Source organism: Macrosteles quadrilineatus, unplaced genomic scaffold (assembly GCF_028750875.1).
Source record: "Macrosteles quadrilineatus isolate MER2022 unplaced genomic scaffold, UCM_ALF_1.0 Scaffold_6__1_contigs__length_79288215, whole genome shotgun sequence".
Taxonomy (NCBI): domain Eukaryota; kingdom Metazoa; phylum Arthropoda; class Insecta; order Hemiptera; family Cicadellidae; genus Macrosteles; species Macrosteles quadrilineatus.
In genome coordinates this window covers 35,851,866-35,873,158 of record NW_026542599.1, presented here as the reverse complement: position 1 = coordinate 35,873,158, position 21,293 = coordinate 35,851,866, and the positions used below count along the sequence as shown (strand labels likewise).

At 35.5% G+C, this 21,293-nt stretch overlaps 3 protein-coding genes across 3 annotated transcripts; all 3 read left to right on the top strand.

The window, feature by feature from the left end:
* Positions 1-1,474: 1,474 nt before the first annotated feature.
* LOC128997459 (uncharacterized) lies at positions 1,475-4,093 on the top strand. The gene is made up of 3 exons (XM_054423098.1): positions 1,475-2,110; positions 3,695-3,947; positions 4,076-4,093. Exons 1-3 carry the CDS (start codon positions 1,761-1,763, stop codon positions 4,091-4,093), a joined length of 621 nt encoding a protein of 206 aa, XP_054279073.1. The 5' UTR covers positions 1,475-1,760.
* A 1,573-nt stretch (positions 4,094-5,666) lies between these two features.
* On the top strand, positions 5,667-10,993 carry LOC128997458 (uncharacterized). The gene is made up of 6 exons (XM_054423097.1): positions 5,667-6,019; positions 6,375-7,106; positions 7,712-8,698; positions 9,056-9,796; positions 10,401-10,600; positions 10,983-10,993. The coding sequence occupies exons 1-6, from the start codon at positions 5,667-5,669 to the stop codon at positions 10,991-10,993; spliced, it is 3,024 nt and encodes a 1,007-aa protein (XP_054279072.1).
* Positions 10,547-20,933, top strand: LOC128996713 (uncharacterized). The gene is made up of 6 exons (XM_054422157.1): positions 10,547-11,387; positions 14,356-15,096; positions 16,437-16,514; positions 18,230-18,964; positions 19,648-20,388; positions 20,706-20,933. The coding sequence occupies exons 1-6, from the start codon at positions 11,035-11,037 to the stop codon at positions 20,911-20,913; spliced, it is 2,856 nt and encodes a 951-aa protein (XP_054278132.1). The 5' UTR covers positions 10,547-11,034; the 3' UTR covers positions 20,914-20,933.
* Positions 20,934-21,293: the final 360 nt, after the last annotated feature.

The window sequence follows — 21,293 nt, the reverse complement described above, 5'->3', positions numbered from 1 at the left end:
CTGCATCGACAGATTTCCACAATTTAAAATCTTGGTTTGATTATAATACATATTATAATGTCTTCCTATTTTTCTTAGAAATAACTTTGGACTAGGTGAGAGATCTTTGAAGCTGCACTGCTGTGGCGATGCACTCGCGATTGGCTGCGCATGTGGAGTGATTGAACGTGTGGAGCAGTATAAGTATTTAGGGGTTGTGATCGATAGTAAATTGACTTGGGCACCGCATGTTCAATGCGTCAAAAACAAAGTACGTAAGCTCATTTACGCATTCACGCAGATTCGGGAGGTGCATTCGGGGCAGCAGTTGCGGATCGTGTACTTTGCCTACGTGCAGTCAGTGTTGCAGTATGGTATCCTGGCTTGGGGTGGTGCCCTTCCTACTGTTCTGGAACCACTTTCTGTCGTTCAACGATCTGTTATCAAAACTATTTTAAATAAAAACTCTAGATTTTCTTCCTTGCAACTGTTTTGCGACTTTCCAGTTTTAAACATTCGACAATTGTTCATAAAAAAATCTTCTTATTTTCATAAAACTTGATGTTCGGTTTTTTCTCCTGTTCAACATCGTTATTTGACTAGAAGTAACATTAACTTCGGCTTTTCTTTTCCCAGACTCTCCCATTCAACCCATAAAACTATACCTTATTACGTTTGTCATACATTGTATAGAAACTTGCCTTCACATATTCGAGAGGCGGAGAGTGACAGCGTCGCTGTGTTTAAGCGTAGAGTCATGAGCTGGCTTTTAAATATCGGCAGGGAGCAATCAGAAGGATTACTCAAATCGTTGTACTCGTAAATTTCTGCAGTTTCATGCGTCACCAAATCACTTTTTTTCCTTCATTGCTAAATACCACTTACAATCACTAAATTTGTGTTTTGGATGTTTCGATGCAATTAGGTTTTTTTTTCTCTCTTGATCTTGTTAATATTTTTTTATTTACTATCATCATTAAGTGTCAAGTACTCCTGAATGTTTATGGACCTGTGTATAGCTGTATTAGCAACTCATTCCCAAGGTGGTTACAGCACTAAATCATGTCAGTTTTCGAAGTAAAAACTTTAGGTGAACATTTGAAGTAAAAATCTGGTTGTGAGTATGAGTATATAACATAAAACAAACCTTAAACAAAGTCTGGTAGATGAATAACAAAAAATTTAACAGTCCAATAGTAAATATTAAATAACACAATACTTGTCGTTATCTATTAACTAGATCGATAAATAATGAAGGAACATTTATCATATGTACAAATACATTATGGTTTTCCAGGGATGATGTGTGTCCTTCCGTGATTCCTCCAACTAGCCCAACAGTTAGACCAGTAGGACCAACGGATACACCAACTGTAAGTCCCGACTTCAATCCTATGGATAATACTACAAAACACCAAACTACCTTGCCAATTTGTACTGATGAGTTCAGCCAAGAAAGATATTCCCCATTCAATTTGGTTGATACATCCAAAATAATTTCAATCAACAAAGTAAAAGGCTCTTGTTTAAATTTAAATAAAAAGAGAGTTCTTATTCAAAGCCTGAATCTGACGAATAGTTTCTCTTCCACCGAACACATCCAGGACCTGCAGCTAAAAGATGGCTGTTTGGTTCAAAGCACCACCGTCAACAGAGATCTACGCCTGTCTTTAGATTGCACCACGGGTTCATTCAAGTGCAAAGTGACCTTTCCATGTGTAATTCCCAGAGTACTGCTGACGTACTACTATGTATTAGCAGGTATACAACCAACTCTCGGAATGGTTACGGTTGATGTCCACGACGGACCGATTGATTTGGTGTTGAACTTTGTCAGGGACAACAATGACAAGTGTACAGTTCTGAATGAACTAGACGACACTCTTTTGGCCAAATACCGAGTGGAGAACTTTAAGGGTGGGAACAATAAAGGGCAATATCAATCTAGAGTTAAGACTTTGATGGAAGACTTAGTACAAAAAGGCTGGCCATATTACTCATACAAAGAAGAAGTCAAACGGTTCCTGATCGAGATCTTCATAGAATTTTACAATCGAAAACACAACTTATTTGATCTGGACGGTCAACAACTGAGGTTAAAGCAATACTGCAAGAGCTTGACCATTCAACCGTAAGTATTAGTTTATTTTCTCCTTGCAGTACCTAATTATATGAGCCATAATCATATGTAGAGCTATTTTGGACAGTACATACTCATTAGGAAAGGTGAACCCTTACTTACCAAGGTAATTCAGGGGTTTTATATTATTGATTTCCATTTTTTATCAAATTTTTCTTAGCTTAGCTACCTTCGGCCATAACGACGTCTTAGGGGGTATATCTAAATACAAATTCAGTTGTACCGTACTTAAATTAAAATGTCTTCAAGTTCGCAACATTTTCCTGGGTATATAGAGGGTGTCCATAAAAAACGTTTCAGGACTTTGGGAAACGAATTCTCAAACTAAAAGGAAGAAAAAAAGTTCACGTGAAGGTATGTCCAAAAATGCATATTTACCCAGTTATTCGCCATTTTGTTTTTTATACAAAAATATTTTTATCTGTGAAGTTTCTCATTCGATGATTATGACATTTCGATGGAATTTGGAAAATAATATGATGATTATGATTTTTGGATTATGAAACCATGTTAAGATAGACAAGACCTATTATAGAAAAAATAATATAGTTGTTTTAGTTGTAAATTTCTAAATGGCGGCCGTTTGAATTTTTATAACTTAAATAACTCAAAAGTGGTTAATTTTATGAAAAAAAGTTACAAGTATACTTTCTTGCTTTTTAAATACTTATTTAACGATACCAAGATGAAAACGATCGGGAAAAGATTACTGAAATGTACCGTGTTTGTGTAAAAATGAGGCAAAGTTAGTCGGGGAACCCTTAATTTTGCCTTATCTTGCAGCTAAAAAACTGTATATTTCTGTTATCTTTTGTCCGACCTTTTTGATCTTGCTATTGTTTGATAGAGAATTAAAAATGAAAAAAATATTCTTGACATTTTGTTTTTTAAATTAACCGTTTTTTTAGTTATTTAAGTTATGAAAATTCAATTGACCGCCATATTGAAATTTAAAATTGGAACAACTTTATTATTTTTTCTATAATATGTCTTGTGTATGTTAACATGGTTACCAAATTTCATAATCATTGAATGAAAAACTTAAGTAATAAAAATAGGTTTGTATAAAAAAAAATAATGGATAACTGGGAGTTTTGGACATACCTTCACATAAACTAAATATGTATTTATTTTGTAGTGTTTCATAATTTTGGGTTAGCTTATTGTTAGTCTCTACTTCGTCAATATTTATTGTTATTATTGTTCCTGCATGTCAACTAGTCTTTACTCTTTGTTGCCACTTGCTGTGATATTTATCATAAATTTATTTTCTCAACTTTGTTTCGTTGATTCTTAGTGTAGGTAGTAGATAGCTGTAATGGTCACACGCATGCATTATTAGGTCATCTTTTTTTGGCCATCTGTAAAAAATTGCAATGTATGTACAATGTAAAATGGTGTTTACCGTATATAGATAAATAAATAAATAAATAAACTTTTTTCTTCCTTTTAGAATGAGGATTCATTTTTTAGTCCTTAAATGTATTTTATGGACACCCTGTATATGCCAACAACTTAATATATAAGAAAAACTATAATCATTCATCCAATTACCTAGCCAAATGTGGTTTTCAGATCGATTCCAACAGAGAAGCCAACGATGGAACCACCGATTCCAACGCCCAGTATAGACCCAGTAAGTCTACCCCCGACATGTAGAGATGAATACCTTTACAATAGAACGCAAGAGTTTAACATTATCGATCCAACACTTGTGCTCAAGTATATTGACATGCCTAATGAATGTGTCAATCCATCGTGGAAAAGAGTTCTGATCAAAGACCGCCAACTATCTCCCTATCCTCTACATCATTCTCAGTACAAAAATGTACAGAAAGTGCTTAGTGATGGCTGCTTAGTGCAAAGTATAACTCTTCCGCACCGTGCACAACTAACCACAGAGTGTATATCGAATTCAAATATTTGTGTGGTCACTATTCCTTGCATTGTTCCAAGAATGGTGATAGGGTATAAAAGAAAACATGATTTACTCAAGCCCCCGATCCTAATGGAAATATACGACGATCCGATAACGGTGCAAGTGACTATTGAGAAGAGTAACACCCGAGTTTGTAAGATTTCAGAGGTCAATAACGAACATCTGCTGTCCACATACAAAGTATTTACAATTACCGGCAGTATTAACAGTCAAAAACAACGTGAAATCACCAAGAAGATATGGCTTTATCCTATGTACAAGAACGAAGTCAGAGCCTTTGCAGTTCGAGTGATTCTGGAAGCTTTCTATCAAACCAGTAACGTGTTTTCACATATCAATGACTTGCATCAAATCTGCGATGAAATTGTGTAAGTTTTTACCAAGTTGTTATTTGAATGGTATGTCGTATAACTTTATATTAATTTGTAGATATCACTTTTTCAAAGTCGGTTCTTGACCGAAATAGATTCCCGATTCTGGGTGCACGCAAAATTGGTACCTAGCTACATAGTGTTTGTCCCTTACAGCTATGGAAACCTCAATTGATTTATTTTTTTTACCAATTTAAGAAGGATTTTAATAACATGCTAATAGTTTTCTTAATTGTGTGGAAGTAAAAGTATATCTGTTATTTAAGTTTATACTTATTGGGAATGGTAAAAGTGATTACGGACAGATTTCCGGGAGGAGCCTTACATAAGGTATTTGACGCGAGATGATCAATGATGTCGCCTAAATCACAACATATGTTGCCGCGAAAGGTCTCAAGCACCGTTGGTACCGAAATACCTTTAACGTAATTTTATTCGGTCTTTGGTAAAATTCATTCTCCCATGATGATGTGATCAAGAGAATTTTCTTCATGGTCCGCCTTTTCACCTTGAAAAACATTACAAAATGTAATATTTTTATTATATTCACAAATTATTGTAGAATAAATAAACATTACAAAGTACGATATTTTTCTCTTTCAGGGAGGAACCAACTTCCACTATTGAGCCGGAAAGTATAACAATTGCTCCCACAATCGAGGCTTTGTTTACAACAGTTGATTTTGAAATAGATAAAGCGACTTCAACAGTTGAGCCTGAAAGTCTAACTATTGCTCCTACAACTGAGCCTACATTTACATTCGATGTTTCTGATATAGATGAACCCACTTCAACTATTGAGCGTGAAAGTCATACTATTTCTCACACAACTGAGTCTATATTTACAACCTTTGGTCCTGATAGTATCCAAACAACGAGTCCTACTTGTACTGACGACTATCACCAATTCAGAGAAAATTCGCCATTCAATTTGGTTGATACATCCAAAATAATTTCAATCAACAAAGTAAAAGGCTCTTGTTTAAATTTAAATAAAAAGAGAGTTCTTATTCAAAGTCTGAATCTGACGAATAGTTTCTCTTCCACCGAACACATCCAGGACCTGCAGCTAAAAGATGGCTGTTTGGTTCAAAGCACCACCGTCAACAGAGATCTACGCCTGTCTTTAGATTGCACCACGGGTTCATTCAAGTGCAAAGTGACCTTTCCATGTGTAATTCCCAGAGTACTGCTGACGTACTACTATGTATTAGCAGGTATACAACCAACACTCGGAATGGTTACGGTTGATGTCCACGACGGACCGATTGATTTGGTGTTGAACTTTGTCAGGGACAACAATGACAAGTGTACAGTTCTGAATGAACTAGACGACACTCTTTTGGCCAAATACCGAGTGGTTATGAACTTTAAGGATGGGAACAATAAAGGGCAATATCAATCTAGGGTTAAGACTTTAATGGAAGACTTAGTACAAAAAGGCTGGCCATATTACTCATATAAAGAAGAAGTCAAACGGTTCCTGATCGAGATATTCACAGAAATTTACCATGGAAAACTCAGCTTATTTAATCTGGACGGTAAACAACTGAGGTTAAAGCAATACTGCAAGAGCTTGACCATTCAACCGTAAGTATTAGTTTATTTTCTCCTTGCAGTACCTAATTATATGAGCCATAATCATATGTAGCGCTATTTTGGACAGTACATACTCATTATGAAAGGTAACCCTTACTTACCAAGGTAATTTAGGGGTTTCATATTATTTATTTCCATTTTTTTACAAATTTTCTTTAGCTTAACTACTTTCGGTCCTAACAACGTCTTAGGGAATATATTTAAATACCAATTTGGTTGTACCATAATGAGTTTTAAATGAATTTCAATTTGCAACAATTCCCTGAGTGTATATATACCGAGCAACATAGCATATATGAAAAATGGTGTTCATTCATTCAATTACCTAGCCAAATGTGGTTTTCAGATCGATTCCAACAGAGAAGCCAACGATGGAACCACCGATTCCAACGCCCAGTATAGACCCAGTAAGTCTACCCCCGACGTGTAGAGATGAATACCTTTACAATAGAACGGAAGAGTTTAACATTATCGATCCAACACTTGTGCTCAAGTATATTGACATGCCTAATGAATGTGTCAATCCATCGTGGAAAAGAGTTCTGATCAAAGACCGCCAACTATCTCCCTATCCTCTACATCATTCCCAGTACAAAAATGTACAGAAAGTGCTTAGTGATGGCTGCTTAGTGCAAAGTATAACTCTTCCGTACCGTGCACAACTAACCACAGAGTGTATATCGAATTCAAACATTTGTGTGGTCACTATTCCTTGCATTGTTCCAAGAATGGTGATAGGGTATAAAAGAAAACATGATTTACTCAAGCCCCCGATCCTAATGGAAATCTACGACGATCCGATAACGGTGCAAGTGACTATTGAGAAGAGTAACACCCGAGTTTGTAAGATTTCAGAGGTCAATAACGAACATATGCTGTCCACATACAAAGTATTTACAATTACCGGCAGTAATAACAGTCAAAAACAACGTGAAATCACCAAGAAGATATGGCTTTACCCTATGTACAAGAACGAAGTCAGAGCCTTTGCAGTTCGAGTGATTCTGGAAGCCTTCTATCAAACCAGTAACGTGTTTTCACATATCAATGACTTGCATCAAATCTGCGATGATATTGTGTAAGTTTTTATCAAGTTGTTATTTGAATGGTATGTCGTATAACTTTATATTAATTTGTAGATATCAATTTTTCAAAGTCGGTTCTTGACCGAAATAGATTCCCGATTCTGGGTGCAGGCAAAATTGGTACCTAGCTACATAGCGTTCGTTCCTTAAAGCTTTGGAAACCTCAATTGATTAATTTTTTTTACCAATTTAAGAAGGATTTTAATAACATGCTAATAGTTTTCTTAATTTTGTGGAAGTAAAAGTAAAACTGATATTTAAGTTTATACTTATTTTGAATGGTGAAAGTAATTACGGAAAAACTTCCGGGAGGAGCCTTACATAAGGTATTTGACGCGAGATGATCAATGATGTCGCCTAAATCACAACATATGTTGCCGCGAAAGGTCTCGAGCACCGTTGGTACCGAAATACCTTTAACGTAATTTTATTCAGTCTTTGGTAAAATTCATTCTCCCAGGATGATGTGATCAAGAGTATTTTCCTCATGGTCCGCCTTTTCACCTTGAAAAACATTACAAAATGTAATATTTTTATTATATTCACAAATTATTGTAGAATAAATAAACATTAAAAGTACGATATTTTTCTCTTTCAGGGAGGAACCAACTTCCACTATTGAGCCGGAAAGTATAACAATTGCTCCCACAATCGAGGCTTTGTTTACAACAGTTGATTTTGAAATAGATAAAGCGACTTCAACAGTTGAGCCTGAAAGTCTAACTATTGCTCCTACAACTGAGCCTACATTTACATTCGATGTTTCTGATATAGATGAACCCACTTCAACTATTGAGCGTGAAAGTCAAACTATTTCTCACACAACTGAGTCTATATTTACAACCTTTGGTCCTGATAGTATCCAAACAACGAGTCCTACTTGTACTGACGACTATCACCAATTCAGAGAAAATTCACCATTCAATTTGGTTGATACATCCAAAATAATTTCAATCAACAAAGTAAAAGGCTCTTGTTTAAATTTAAATAAAAAGAGAGTTCTTATTCAAAGCCTGAATCTGACGAATAGTTTCTCTTCCACCGAACACATCCAGGACCTGCAGCTAAAAGATGGCTGTTTGGTTCAAAGCACCACCGTCAACAGAGATCTACGCCTGTCTTTAGATTGCACCACGGGTTCATTCAAGTGCAAAGTGACCTTTCCGTGTGTAATTCCTAGAGTACTGCTGACGTACTACTATGTATTAGCAGGTATACAACCAACTCTCGGAAGGGTTACGGTTGATGTCCACGACGGACCGATTGATTTGGTGTTGAACTTTGTCAGGGACAACAATGACAAGTGTACAGTTCTGAATGAACTAGACGACACTCTTTTGGCCAAATACCGAGTGGTTATGAACTTTAAGGATGGGAACAATAAAGGGCAATATCAATCTAGGGTTAAGACTTTAATGGAAGACTTAGTACAAAAAGGCTGGCCATATTACTCATACAAAGAAGAAGTCAAACGGTTCCTGATCGAGATCTTCATAGAAATTTACCATGGAAAACTCAGCTTATTTAATCTGGACGGTAAACAACTGAGGTTAAAGCAATACTGCAAGAGCTTGACCATTCAACCGTAAGTATTAGTCTATTTTCTCCTTGCAGTACCTAATTATATGAGCCACAATCATATGTAGCGCTATTTTGGACAGTACATACTCATTATGAAAGGTGAACCCTTACTTACCAAGGTAATTCAGGGGTTTCATATTATTTATTTCCATTTTTTTTACAAATTTTCTTTAGCTTAACTACTTTCGGTCCTAACAACGTCTTAGAGAATATATTTAAATACCAATTCGGTTGTACCATAATGAGTTTTAAATGAATTTAAATTTGCAACAATTCCCTGAGTGTATATATACCGAGCAACATAGCATATATGAAAAATGGTATTCATTCATTCAATTACCTAGCCAAATGTGGTTTTCAGATCGATTCCAACAGAGAAGCCAACGATGGAACCACCGATTCCAACGCCCAGTATAGACCCAGTAAGTCTACCCCCGACGTGTAGAGATGAATACCTTTACAATAGAACGCAAGAGTTTAACATTATCGATCCAACACTTGTGCTCAAGTATATTGACATGCCTAATGAATGTGTCAATCCATCGTGGAAAAGAGTTCTGATCAAAGACCGCCAACTATCTCCCTATCCTCTACATCATTCCCAGTACAAAAATGTACAGAAAGTGCTTAGTGATGGCTGCTTAGTGCAAAGTATAACTCTTCCGTACCGTGTACAACTAACCACTGAGTGTATATCGAATTCAAACATTTGTGTGGTCACTATTCCTTGCATTGTTCCAAGAATGGTAATAGGATATAAAAGAAAACATGATTTACTCAAGCCCCCGATCCTAATGGAAATCTACGACGATCCGATAACGGTGCAAGTGACTATTGAGAAGAGTAACCCGAGTTACACCCGAGTTTGTAAGATTTCAGAGGTCAATAACGAACATCTGCTGTCCACATACAAAGTATTTACAATTACCGGCAGTAATAACAGTCAAAAACAACGTGAAATCACCAAGAAGATATGGCTTTATCCTATGTACAAGAACGAAGTCAGAGCCTTTGCAGTTCGAGTGATTCTGGAAGCTTTCTACCAAACCAGTAACGTGTTTTCACATATCAATGACTTGCATCAAATCTGCGATGAAATTGTGTAAGTTTTTACCAAGTTGTTATTTGAATGGTATGTCGTATAACTTTATATTAATTTGTAGATATCACTTTTTCAAAGTCGGTTCTTGACCGAAATAGATTCCCGATTCTGGGTGCAGGCAAAATTGGTACCTAGCTACATAGTGTTCGTCTCTTAAAGCTATGGAAACCTCAATTGAATATTTTTTTCACCAACTTAGGAAGGATTTTAATAACATGCTAATGGTTTTCTTAATTTTGTGGAAGTAAAAGTATATCTGATATTTAAGTTTATACTTATTGGGAATGGTAAAAATAATTCCTGAAAAATTTCCGGGAGGAGCCTTACATAAGGTATTTGACGCGAGATGATCAATTATGTCGCCTAAATCACAACATATGTTGCCGCGAAAGGTCTCGAGCACCGTTGGTACCGAAATACCTTTAACGTAATTTTATTCGGTCTTTGGTAAAATTCATTCTCCCAGGATGATGTGATCAAGAGAATTTTGTTCATTGTCCGCCTTTTCACCTTGAAAAACATTACAAAATGTAATATTTTTATTATATTCACAAATTATTGTAGAATAAATAAACATTACAAGTACGATATTTTTCTCTTTCAGGGAGGAACCAACTTCCACAATTGAGCCGGAAAGTATAACAATTGCTCCCACAATCGAGGCTTTGTTTACAACAGTTGATTTTGAAATAGATAAAGCGACTTCAACAGTTGAGCCTGAAAGTTTAACTATTGCTCCTACAACTGAGCCTACATTTACATTCGATGTTTCTGATATAGATGAACCCACTTCAACTATTGAGCGTGAAAGTCAAACTATTTCTCACACAACTGAGTCTATATTTACAACCTTTGGTCCTGATAGTATCCAAACAACGAGTCCTACTTGTACTGACGACTATCACCAATTCAGAGAAAATTCGCCATTCAATTTGGTTGATACATCCAAAATAATTTCAATCAACAAAGTAAAAGGCTCTTGTTTAAATTTAAATAAAAAGAGAGTTCTTATTCAAAGCCTGAATCTGACGAATAGTTTCTCTTCCACCGAACACATCCAGGACCTGCAGCTAAAAGATGGCTGTTTGGTTCAAAGCACCACCGTCAACAGAGATCTACGCCTGTCTTTAGATTGCACCACGGGTTCATTCAAGTGCAAAGTGACCTTTCCATGTATATTTCCCAGAGTACTGCTGACGTACTACTATGTATTAGCAGGTATACAACCAACTCTCGGAATGGTTACGGTTGATGTCCACGACGGACCGATTGATTTGGTGTTGAACTTTGTCAGGGACAACAATGACAAGTGTACAGTTCTGAATGAACTAGACGACACTCTTTTGGCCAAATACCGAGTGGTTATGAACTTTAAGGGTGGGAACAATAAAGGGCAATATCAATCTAGGGTTAAGACTTTAATGGAAGACTTAGTACAAAAAGGCTGGCCATATTACTCGTACAAAGAAGAAGTCAAACGGTTCCTGATCGAGATCTTCATAGAATTTTACCATCGAAAACACAACTTATTTAATCTGGACGGTCAACAACTGAGGTTAAAGCAATACTGCAAGAGCTTGACCATTCAACCGTAAGTATTAGTTTATTTTCTCCTTGCAGTATCTAATTATATGAGCCATAATCATATGTAGAGCTATTTTTGACAGTACATACTCATTAGGAAAGGTGAACCCTTACTAACCAAGGTAATTCGTGGGTTTCATATTATTTATTCATTCCCCTTTCATTTTCCCTTCATTTCCCTTCTAACGGTGTTTTCCAAAATACTTGAGAAATGTGTGAAAATCCAATTGTCAAATTACTTAAATCAAGAAAATTTAGTTTCCAGTTCACAGTATGGTTTTCGAAACGACAGAAATACTTCAGACGCTCTATTCGATCTTACAAAATTTATCTTTGAATCATTCAGTGAAAACAAAAAAAATCTTATAACTTTTTTGGATCTTACACAATAATTTCCACAATAATTTCGCCTTTGATTCAATTGACGGAAACATGCTAATAAGTAAATTAGAATGTATAGGTATCGAAGGGCCAACTCTAAGATGGTTTTCGAACTATTTTAAGTCTCGGGAACAAGTAGTTTCCATAAATGGAGTTGTGAGTGATGTAACACCGGTAGAATATTGTGTGGGTCAAGGCAGTACTCTCGGACCTCTATTATTCTCTATTTACATAAATGACATATCTAAAGTTAAATTAAATAGCAAGGTGATACTGTTCGCTAATGACACGGCGGTTGTGACCACCGGCAGTACGTGGGACGAGGTGTACGGTTCTGCATCGACAGATTTCCACAATTTAAAATCTTGGTTTGATTATAATACACATAAATGTCTTCCTATTTTTCTTAGAAATAACTTTGGACTAGGTGAGAGATCTTTGAAGCTGCACTGCTGTGGCGATGCACTCGCGATTGGCTGCGCATGTGGAGTGATTGAACGTGTGGAGCAGTATAAGTATTTAGGGGTTGTGATCGATAGTAAATTGACTTGGGCACCGCATGTTCAATGCGTCAAAAACAAAGTACGTAAGCTCATTTACGCATTCACGCAGATTCGGGAGGTGCATTCGGGGCAGCAGTTGCGGACCGTGTACTTTGCCTACGTGCAGTCAGTGTTGCAGTATGGTATCCTGGCTTGGGGTGGTGCCCTTCCTACTGTTCTGGAACCACTTTCTGTCGTTCAACGATCTGTTATCAAAACTATTTTAAATAAAAACTCTAGATTTTCTTCCTTGCAACTGTTTTGCGACTTTCCAGTTTTAAACATTCGACAATTGTTCATAAAAAATCTTCTTATTTTCATAAAACTTGATGTTCGGTTTTTTCTCCTGTTCAACATCGTTATTTGACTAGAAGTAACACTAACTTCGGCTTTTCTTTTCCCAGACTCTCCCATTCAACCCATAAAACTATACCTTATTACGTTTGTCATACATTGTATAGAAACTTGCCTTCACATATTCGAGAGGCGGAGAGTGACAGCGTCGCTGTGTTTAAGCGTAGAGTCATGAGCTGGCTTTTAAATATCGGCATGGAGCAATCAGAAGGATTACTCAAATCGTTGTACTCGTAAATTTCTGCAGTTTCATGCGTCACCAAATCACTTTTTTTCCTTCATTGCTAAATACCACTTACAATCACTAAATTTGTGTTTTGGATGTTTCGATGCAATTAGGTTTTTTTTCTCTCTTGATCTTGTTAATATTTTTTTATTTACTATCATCATTAAGTGTCAAGTACTCCTGAATGTTTATGGACCTGTGTATAGCTGTATTAGCAACTCATTCCCAAACACAGACGGATAGTCTACTCGGGAATTATTTTTCCTGTTGGCCTACACACAATTTTTAACAAACATGTAACATTAATTCAGAAATAAGGAGATTTTGATTTGATTATTTCAATTTTTTTACAGATTTTCTTTAGCTTAGCTACTTTCGGCCCTAACAACGTCTTAGGGAGTATATTTAAATACAAATTCAGTTTGTACAGTACTTAAATTAAAATGTCTTCATGTTCGCAACATTTTCCTGGGTATATACAGGGTGTCCATAAAAAACGTTTCAGAACTTTGGGAAATGAATCCTCATACTAAAAGGAAGAAAAAGGTTTATGTGAAGGTATGTCCGAAAATGCATATTTACCCAGCTATCCGCCATTTTATTTTTATACAAAAATATTTTGTCTGTGAAGTTTTTCATTCGATGATTATGAAATTTGGATGGAATTTGGAAAATCATAAGATGATTATGACTTTTTGGATTATCAAACCATGTTAACATAGACAAGACCTATTATAGAAAAAATAATATAGTTGTTTTAATTGTAAATTTCTAAATGGCGGCCGTTTAAATTTTTATAACTTAAATAACTAAAAAACGGTTAATTTTATGAAAAAATGACAAGTATACTTTTTTTGAATTTTAAATACCTATCAAACGATACCAAGATGAAAAAGATCGGACAAAAGATAACTGAAATATACCGTGTTTTGTGTCAAAAAAATGAGGCAAAGTTAGTCGGGGAACCCTTAATTTTGCCTTGTCTTGCAGCTAAAAAAGCTTTATATTTCAGTTTTCTCTTGTCCGAACTTTTTGATCTTGCTATTGTTTGATAGGGAATTAAAAATTTAAAATAGGTATTCTTGACATTTTTTAAAAAAAAATAGCCATTTTTTTGTTATATAAGTTATAAAAATCAATTGACCGCCATTTTGAAAGTTAAAATCGGAACTTAATTATTTTTTTCTATAATAGGTCTTGCGTATGATAACATGGTTACCAAATTTCATAATCATCGAATGAAAAACTTCAGTGACAAAAATATGTTTGTATAAAAAACAAAATGGTGGATAACTGGGTGTATATGCATTTTTGGACATACCTTCATATTAACTTTTTCCCTCCTTTTAGAATGAGGATTCATTTCCATAGTCCTTAAATGTTTTTATGGACACCCTGTATATGCCAACAACTTAATATATAAGAAAAACTGTATTCATTCCTCCAATTACCTAGCCAAATGTGGTTTTCAGATCGATTCCAACAGAAAAGCCAACGATGGAACCACCGATTCCAACGCCCAGTATAAACCCAGTAAGTCTACCCCCGACGTGTAGAGATGAATACCTTTACAATAGAACGCAAGAGTTTAACATTATCGATCCAACACTTGTGCTCAAGTATATTGACATGCCTAATGAATGTGTCAATCCATCGTGGAAAAGAGTTCTGATCAAAGACCGCCAACTATCTCCCTATCCTCTACATCATTCCCAGTACAAAAATGTACAGAAAGTGCTTAGTGATGGCTGCTTAGTGCAAAGTATAACTCTTCCGTACCATGCACAACTAACCACAGAGTGTATATCGAATTCAAACATTTGTGTGGTCACTATTCCTTGCATTGTTCCAAGAATGGTGATTGGATATAAAAGAAAACATGATTTAACTAATACCATAAACCTAATGGAAATCAACGACGATCCGATAACGGTGCAAGTGACCATTGAGAAGAGTAACACCCGAGTTTGTAAGATATCCGAGGTCAATAACGAACAACTGCTGTCCACATACAAAGTGTTTATAAATACCGGCACCAAGGTGGGAAACGATTATCAAGAGAGACATGAAATCACCAAGAAGAAATGGCTTTATCCTATGTACAAGAACGAAGTCAGAGCCTTTGCAGTTCGAGTGATTCTGGAAGCTTTCTACCAAACCAGTAACGTGTTTTCACACATCAACATCTTGCATCAAATCTGCGACGAAATCGTGTAAGTTTTTGCTAATTTGAGTGGTACGTCGTATAACTTTATAGCATTTTTTTATCAATGTGCATTTGTAATACTATTGTGTAGATATAACTTTCCAATGCCGGTTCTTGACCGCAATAGATTCTCTGATCTGCAACACTGGCACTTTACTACAGTACATAGCACTCATACCTGTAGGCAATTCCTCAATCGTTTACATTTTATATGACACATTAAGGAAGAATGTCGCTTACATGCAAATGGTAGTTTAATTTTGTGAAATAAAGTATATATTAGATTTCAGTTAACCCCCCCCCCCTTCTCATTCGCGTAATGTTCGTCCACCGCTACGAAGCTATGTTTCGTTCGTTAATCACTTTGATTGACGATTGCCATCGTGTAGTTCATTGTGATACGTATTTCATTCTTTCCGTAGCAAATTTTAATTATTTGCCCTGACCATATGAAATTAGGTTTTCCGAGTCACTTTGTTAGTCAATCAAACACTGGATGTAGCTCATTTTAAAAATTGATAAAATAGAAGAATTACCTTATATAACCACAGTTGCTGGTATGACAACTAGTTTCGTTCCTTAGAACATCGTCAGGCCATTATATGCAACCACGTCATTAATGTATTAATACATTGTAGTATGGCAAAACATTCATTAAAACACTGTCAGAATCACAAAAGGAAAACTAGTCATGTTGACCAAATTATTAAAATTAAATAAAAAGTGAAAAAATTGTTAAAACTGTAAAGGCTGGCCGGCACTGTCTCATCACTGTCACTGACTAAAAACAAAAATGTTTTGGCATTTTGGTCAGCAGTGATAAGACAGTGCTGTCCAGCCTTTACAGTTTTAACCATTTGTATCACTTTTTACTCAATTTTAATAATTTGATCAATATGACTAGTTTTTACTATTGTGATTCTGACAGTGTTTTAAAGGATCTTTTGACATACCACAATGTATTAATACATTGATGATGTGGTTGCTACAATGACCTGACGATGTTCTAAGGAACGAAACTAGTTGTCATTCCAGCAACTGTGGTTGGATAAGGTAATTCTTATATTTTGTCAATTATATATTCCAACAAAGGGTCACAATGAATAACACATTTTAAAAACATTATTTTTTGCTGAAGTTGTTCCAAAGTTCAGGTCATTACTTTTGAGTACAGACTATTTTCCTTTTTAAAAGAATAAGCTTAAGGAGCAATCAGGAGTGAGTTTAAGAAACCCCAAAATGTTTTTGTGAAAAGTCTTTATTGGAAATTAAACACAAAAGCGTTAAATTTTGATTCAACGCATATAGCTATAACCCAAGAAAACATCACCTTCTTCTCATTTACAGAGAGAGGAGAACAACTGATGAAATAACTACGACGGCCGAAACCATAGTGCTATCAACATCCCAGCCTTCGACACCCAGGTAGTGATCAATGTTATCACTTAGTGTATGAACATTCAAAATTATGGTTGTGAGATAGCAAGATCATTTTGTCCAATTGTATTATGTTTTTAGAGTCCTTGTAGGTTAGCGGCCATTGTAAATAATTTCAAACAGCTGCTAAATTATGAATTTGTAAACACCAAAGTGATTACATTTTAAATACTGTAAATAAGAAATTGTGTTTGTAGTTTTGAATTGTTTTCAAAATCCAACGGCCATCTTGGATTTATTTTTTTACTTTAACAAACGGTGACAACCAATACATTGAATAGATTCGTGAGTTATATCATTGTTATATGGAATATGTTTGCAAGATGACTAAACAATGAGATCAATTTTACAATGTAAAGTGCAGTAATTACTGAGCTAGTGACTAAAATCAGTGAAGACGAGATTGTTCGTTGTGCATGATAAACAATTATTTGTGCGGGCATTAACAAAGCAACCAAATATCAAAGTAAATATAAATGTGGATGGTCAAACAATACCATTAAAACGTATTTAAAGTATTAAAGTAAAGAAATCATTTATAATCATACCAATATTATAAATCTGAAAGTTTGTGTGTTTGTTTGTTTGAAGTTTAATCACGCATTAACTACTGGTCGGATTGGGCTGAAATTCGGCATGATCACAATCACAATTTTCATGTTCTCACATTCCCGATTAACATATAGGCATATTCGTATCTCCGAAATCCATTCGGGCTCCACCCCAGTTGCACTGGACTGGAGTTTTCCGTGGTAACCTTATGGATGTTCACATTCAAAAGGAATTAAATAATTGTGTCAATTGATTCAACGAAACAAGTTGGTTCTATGATTTTATTCAATAGCATTAAATGTCGTAAGGTGTTTACCAACAGGGGAGCAGCACTATTATTTTTTGCAATTATGATTACAGCTAATTTTCTGTCAAAGTAGGATTGTTTCAGTTATGTTTTTTAATGTTTATGTTTTTAACGGTTTTTTTATGTTCATGTTTTTTAAGTAATAAATAATTTATGATATTGCCCAAATGTTTGATAATTTAATTTTTTTATATTGTTTAGGTGCAGTGGTGGAACATTATGGCTATAATAGATGTATAAGCATACCGTAATTGAAAGAACAAAATTGCTCAAACCTATCCTACTTCATTGCACGAGTATAACTGCAATAAGTATTTTATACTTATATACCAACCTCGTACGAAGAACGCGTACTCTGGTAGTATACTCTAAATAAATAAATAAGTGACAACAAATGAGCAACAATAAACTAATTTTATTTATTTAATTTATAAATTTATTTAATTATTTTTGTATTTGCCCGCCATAAGGACAATGTAGATTTCGTTAATTTTAAACAGCCACTGAACATTTATTTACCGTCTCAAAATATTTTTTTTTAATATTTCAAATATTAGTGTTCCGTGGGATTAGAAGTTTTATTTGTAGTTTTTTTCCATGAGCTAGAAAGTCTAGGCTTCAAGCACTTCTAAGACAAATACTAGTAAACAATAGTTATGTAAAAGGTTTTATTCTTATCAATATTCATACTTTTATTCTGTATTTTGATTCAAATAAATCCAAATAGATTCTTCTGTTGACGAATACAATTATAGAAATAGCATCGTGTTCCAATCTTCAAGATCTTTCTTGTTCAATGCAAATAAAACACACACAGTATTAAATTAAAATATTTATTTTACAGCACCGAACTCCCGCTGACTCCAGCACCTACGTTAGAGCCGCTATATGAAGACCACTGCCAGGACGACTACTCTACCAGCAGACGAAAAGCTTTCAACATCATCAACTCAAGAAGAGTCTTAGACATCATCAGCAAACCTTTCCCCTGCATTGGTTCTGACAAACAACGCGTCATACCTGGAAAGAAGTTTTACTCACCACAAATGAAAGAGAAATTTAATATAAACGATAAACTGCATCTAAACGGCGGATGTTTAATACAGAGTGTAACCTTCCCCTATCAAACTCAACTGATAGAAGACTGTAACACTAGAAGGGGCGCGTGTATTGTAACCGTGCCGTGTGTCGTCCCTAGAATTGTCATTGGCTACTCTTTCCTCTACGAGACCTCCGGCGGCAAAAAACTTCCGGGAAAAGTGGTCGTGGCAGTTCACGATGATCCGATAGATATTCCAGTTCTAGTCAAGACCGAGACTGGTCGAGCGTCCTCGATTGTGGACGAAACTCTCGTCCTGAAACAATTCAAAGTTACTGTAGCTCCAGATCAGAGAGATCCGTTCGTCAGCCAAGAAGTGAAGGCTGTGATGGTTGACTACATTCAACGCACCGGATGGCCTTTCAACTTGTACAAAGAAGAGGTTAAACATGTTATGATGGCTGTCATTGATGAAGCGATCAAACAAACGTCCAACGTTGTAGGAAGTCTTCCGCAACTTCAGGTGGAGTGTGAAAAGAGGTAAATATTAAAATGTGTAGATTCATGATAAACTCGTTGAATACGTGGTTATATTTGTACAATGCTTCCGTCACAAGTAATAATTACAAGTCTTGAAACGCATAATGTAAGTAATACTCTTGAATATTTTAAAGTATGCAAATGATGAATGTAGCCAATTTTATATTAAAAAAGAATGTAGTTGTGTGAGCCAGACACAGAATGCGCTAGTGTCTTAAATTCTATTTTAGACCTTATGATTTGTTGCTGACCAGGTTGATGGGCATTACCAGTTGCTATATTTCCTCATAAGTCATTCCCTAAGATTGACTTGGTTAAAAATATTGTGTATTCGGCAGAATTCAGTAATTTAGATCAGCACAATCTGTAGTTGCCTCACATCAACTACGACGATTTTGATCAAAAAAGCTGGACACAAATTTAACATGGGGATGGAATTTCTAGTATTATGCAAATGATGAATCTCTTAGTAATTAGTAGTAACACTTACCTCTCGCCTCGTGTCATGAATGTTTGAATGCACTTACCTAGAACAAATCAAAAATTTTACAACCAATTTAAAACATTATTATGTTACGATCATGACATAACATGATTATTATGATTACTTATGATTATGTTATTTAATTATTTATCTCTTTAAATTGTACCAGCACAAACCTAATCACACTTTCTTCTTTCAGTGACAGCACATCAGTAAGTAGATCAATCAGTACAGGCAAGAAAGGTCAAGAAGAGCTGAAATGTATAGATGACTTCAGCCTGGACAGAAAAAACAAATTCAACCGAATCGACTCTTTCAAGTTGGCGAAATTTGTGAACACACGTGGCAACTGTCTGAGACGTAAACGCAAACGTATTTTGCTAGGTGACTCTCGATTGACACCAGATTTAGACAAGACTTTGCAAATAGAGCTCGACAGTGGGGAATTTTCAGACGTATGTTTGGTGCAGAGCATAACTCTCCCGAATAAGGCCACCTTAGCGGTAGCTTGCAATGGTAGATTAGGTATTTGTGAGGTTACTCTCCCATGCGTCTTGCCAAGCCTTAACTTAGGGTTCTCCATAAGGAGCCGAGAAGGGATCAAAACATTCTTCATAGACGTCTTCAATAATCCAACAGACCTTTCAGTGACTTTAAGTAGTCACCTCGATGGAACCTGTGAAATTACTGAATGGTTCGAAAATTCTATTGTGAGTAACTTAAATGTCACATTGACTGATGAAGATGTTGATGAAAGTAGAGTTGAAGGGCTTGATTCTGTGGTACAAAAGCTGGTCAAGAGTAGTTGGTTCTCGTCTGTGCTCAAGACAGAGCTGCAACATTTTGTTTTTGAGGTTATCCAAGAGACTTTACAACAACGGTGGAAGGTTTTTCGAAATATACCGAAACTAAAGAAGATTTGCAACAGTCTTGTTTGGGAGTAAGTAGCCTATACTGTAACGGTTAGCTTAGGTTTAGTGTTAGTTTTTAGTTTTTGAAAGTTTCATTTTTAATAGCGCTTTATAGTTCTAATTTATTTTTCAAACTTGATGCTCCTGCCCGTTGAAAAAATGCAATAGCAGTACATCACTTGATCACTATTTTCAGATGGGGACGCTACTAATGTGTATTTCATATTAGTGGAGGAATAGTGTGGGATGGGCGATCCGTACCGATTCTTTTACACTTCCAATGGAAAGAAGAATCAACAAAGTACAGGCTTTCTAATTCTAAATTTTACCCTGTGTTACTTTTCAGAGATTCAAAAGTCAAGAACTACGTGGGCAAAGTTTGGGAGAAGAGTCTTGTTGACGTCCCGATTAGGATAGAGGTTAAATTCAGTGACGATATAGCAGCTAGGAGATTGGGGAGAGTGTATAATGCAGAAGAATCTAAGAACAGCACAGTTGCAGACCAGGGCAAACTGGAAAACATCGAATTTCCACAAAACGAGAAAGTCGAGTGAAATAAAAACCAAAATAAGAAGTCTTATTATAGAGAAACTACTCACAATTATATTCTATGTTAACAATTATAACTTAAATGATTAAGGAAAGGACGAAGAAAAGAAAATTTTGTATTATCAGGGTTTGACTTGGAATATCCTGTTCTATTATATCCAAGAAATCCAAAGATGAAATTATATTGAGTATGTTATTAGGTACAGATAATATTCAACTGACTACCTTTATTCTAAGTTAGGTTTATCTTGATTTTCTAGTACAGTTAAGACACTTTCTAGCATTTTGAACTTAATTCCTTTTGTTGCCATCATTTAAATAAGCTTTAAGCCATTAAGCCTTTGGATTCGGTAGAGGTACGTTGTCCTAAAAATGTGACATACCG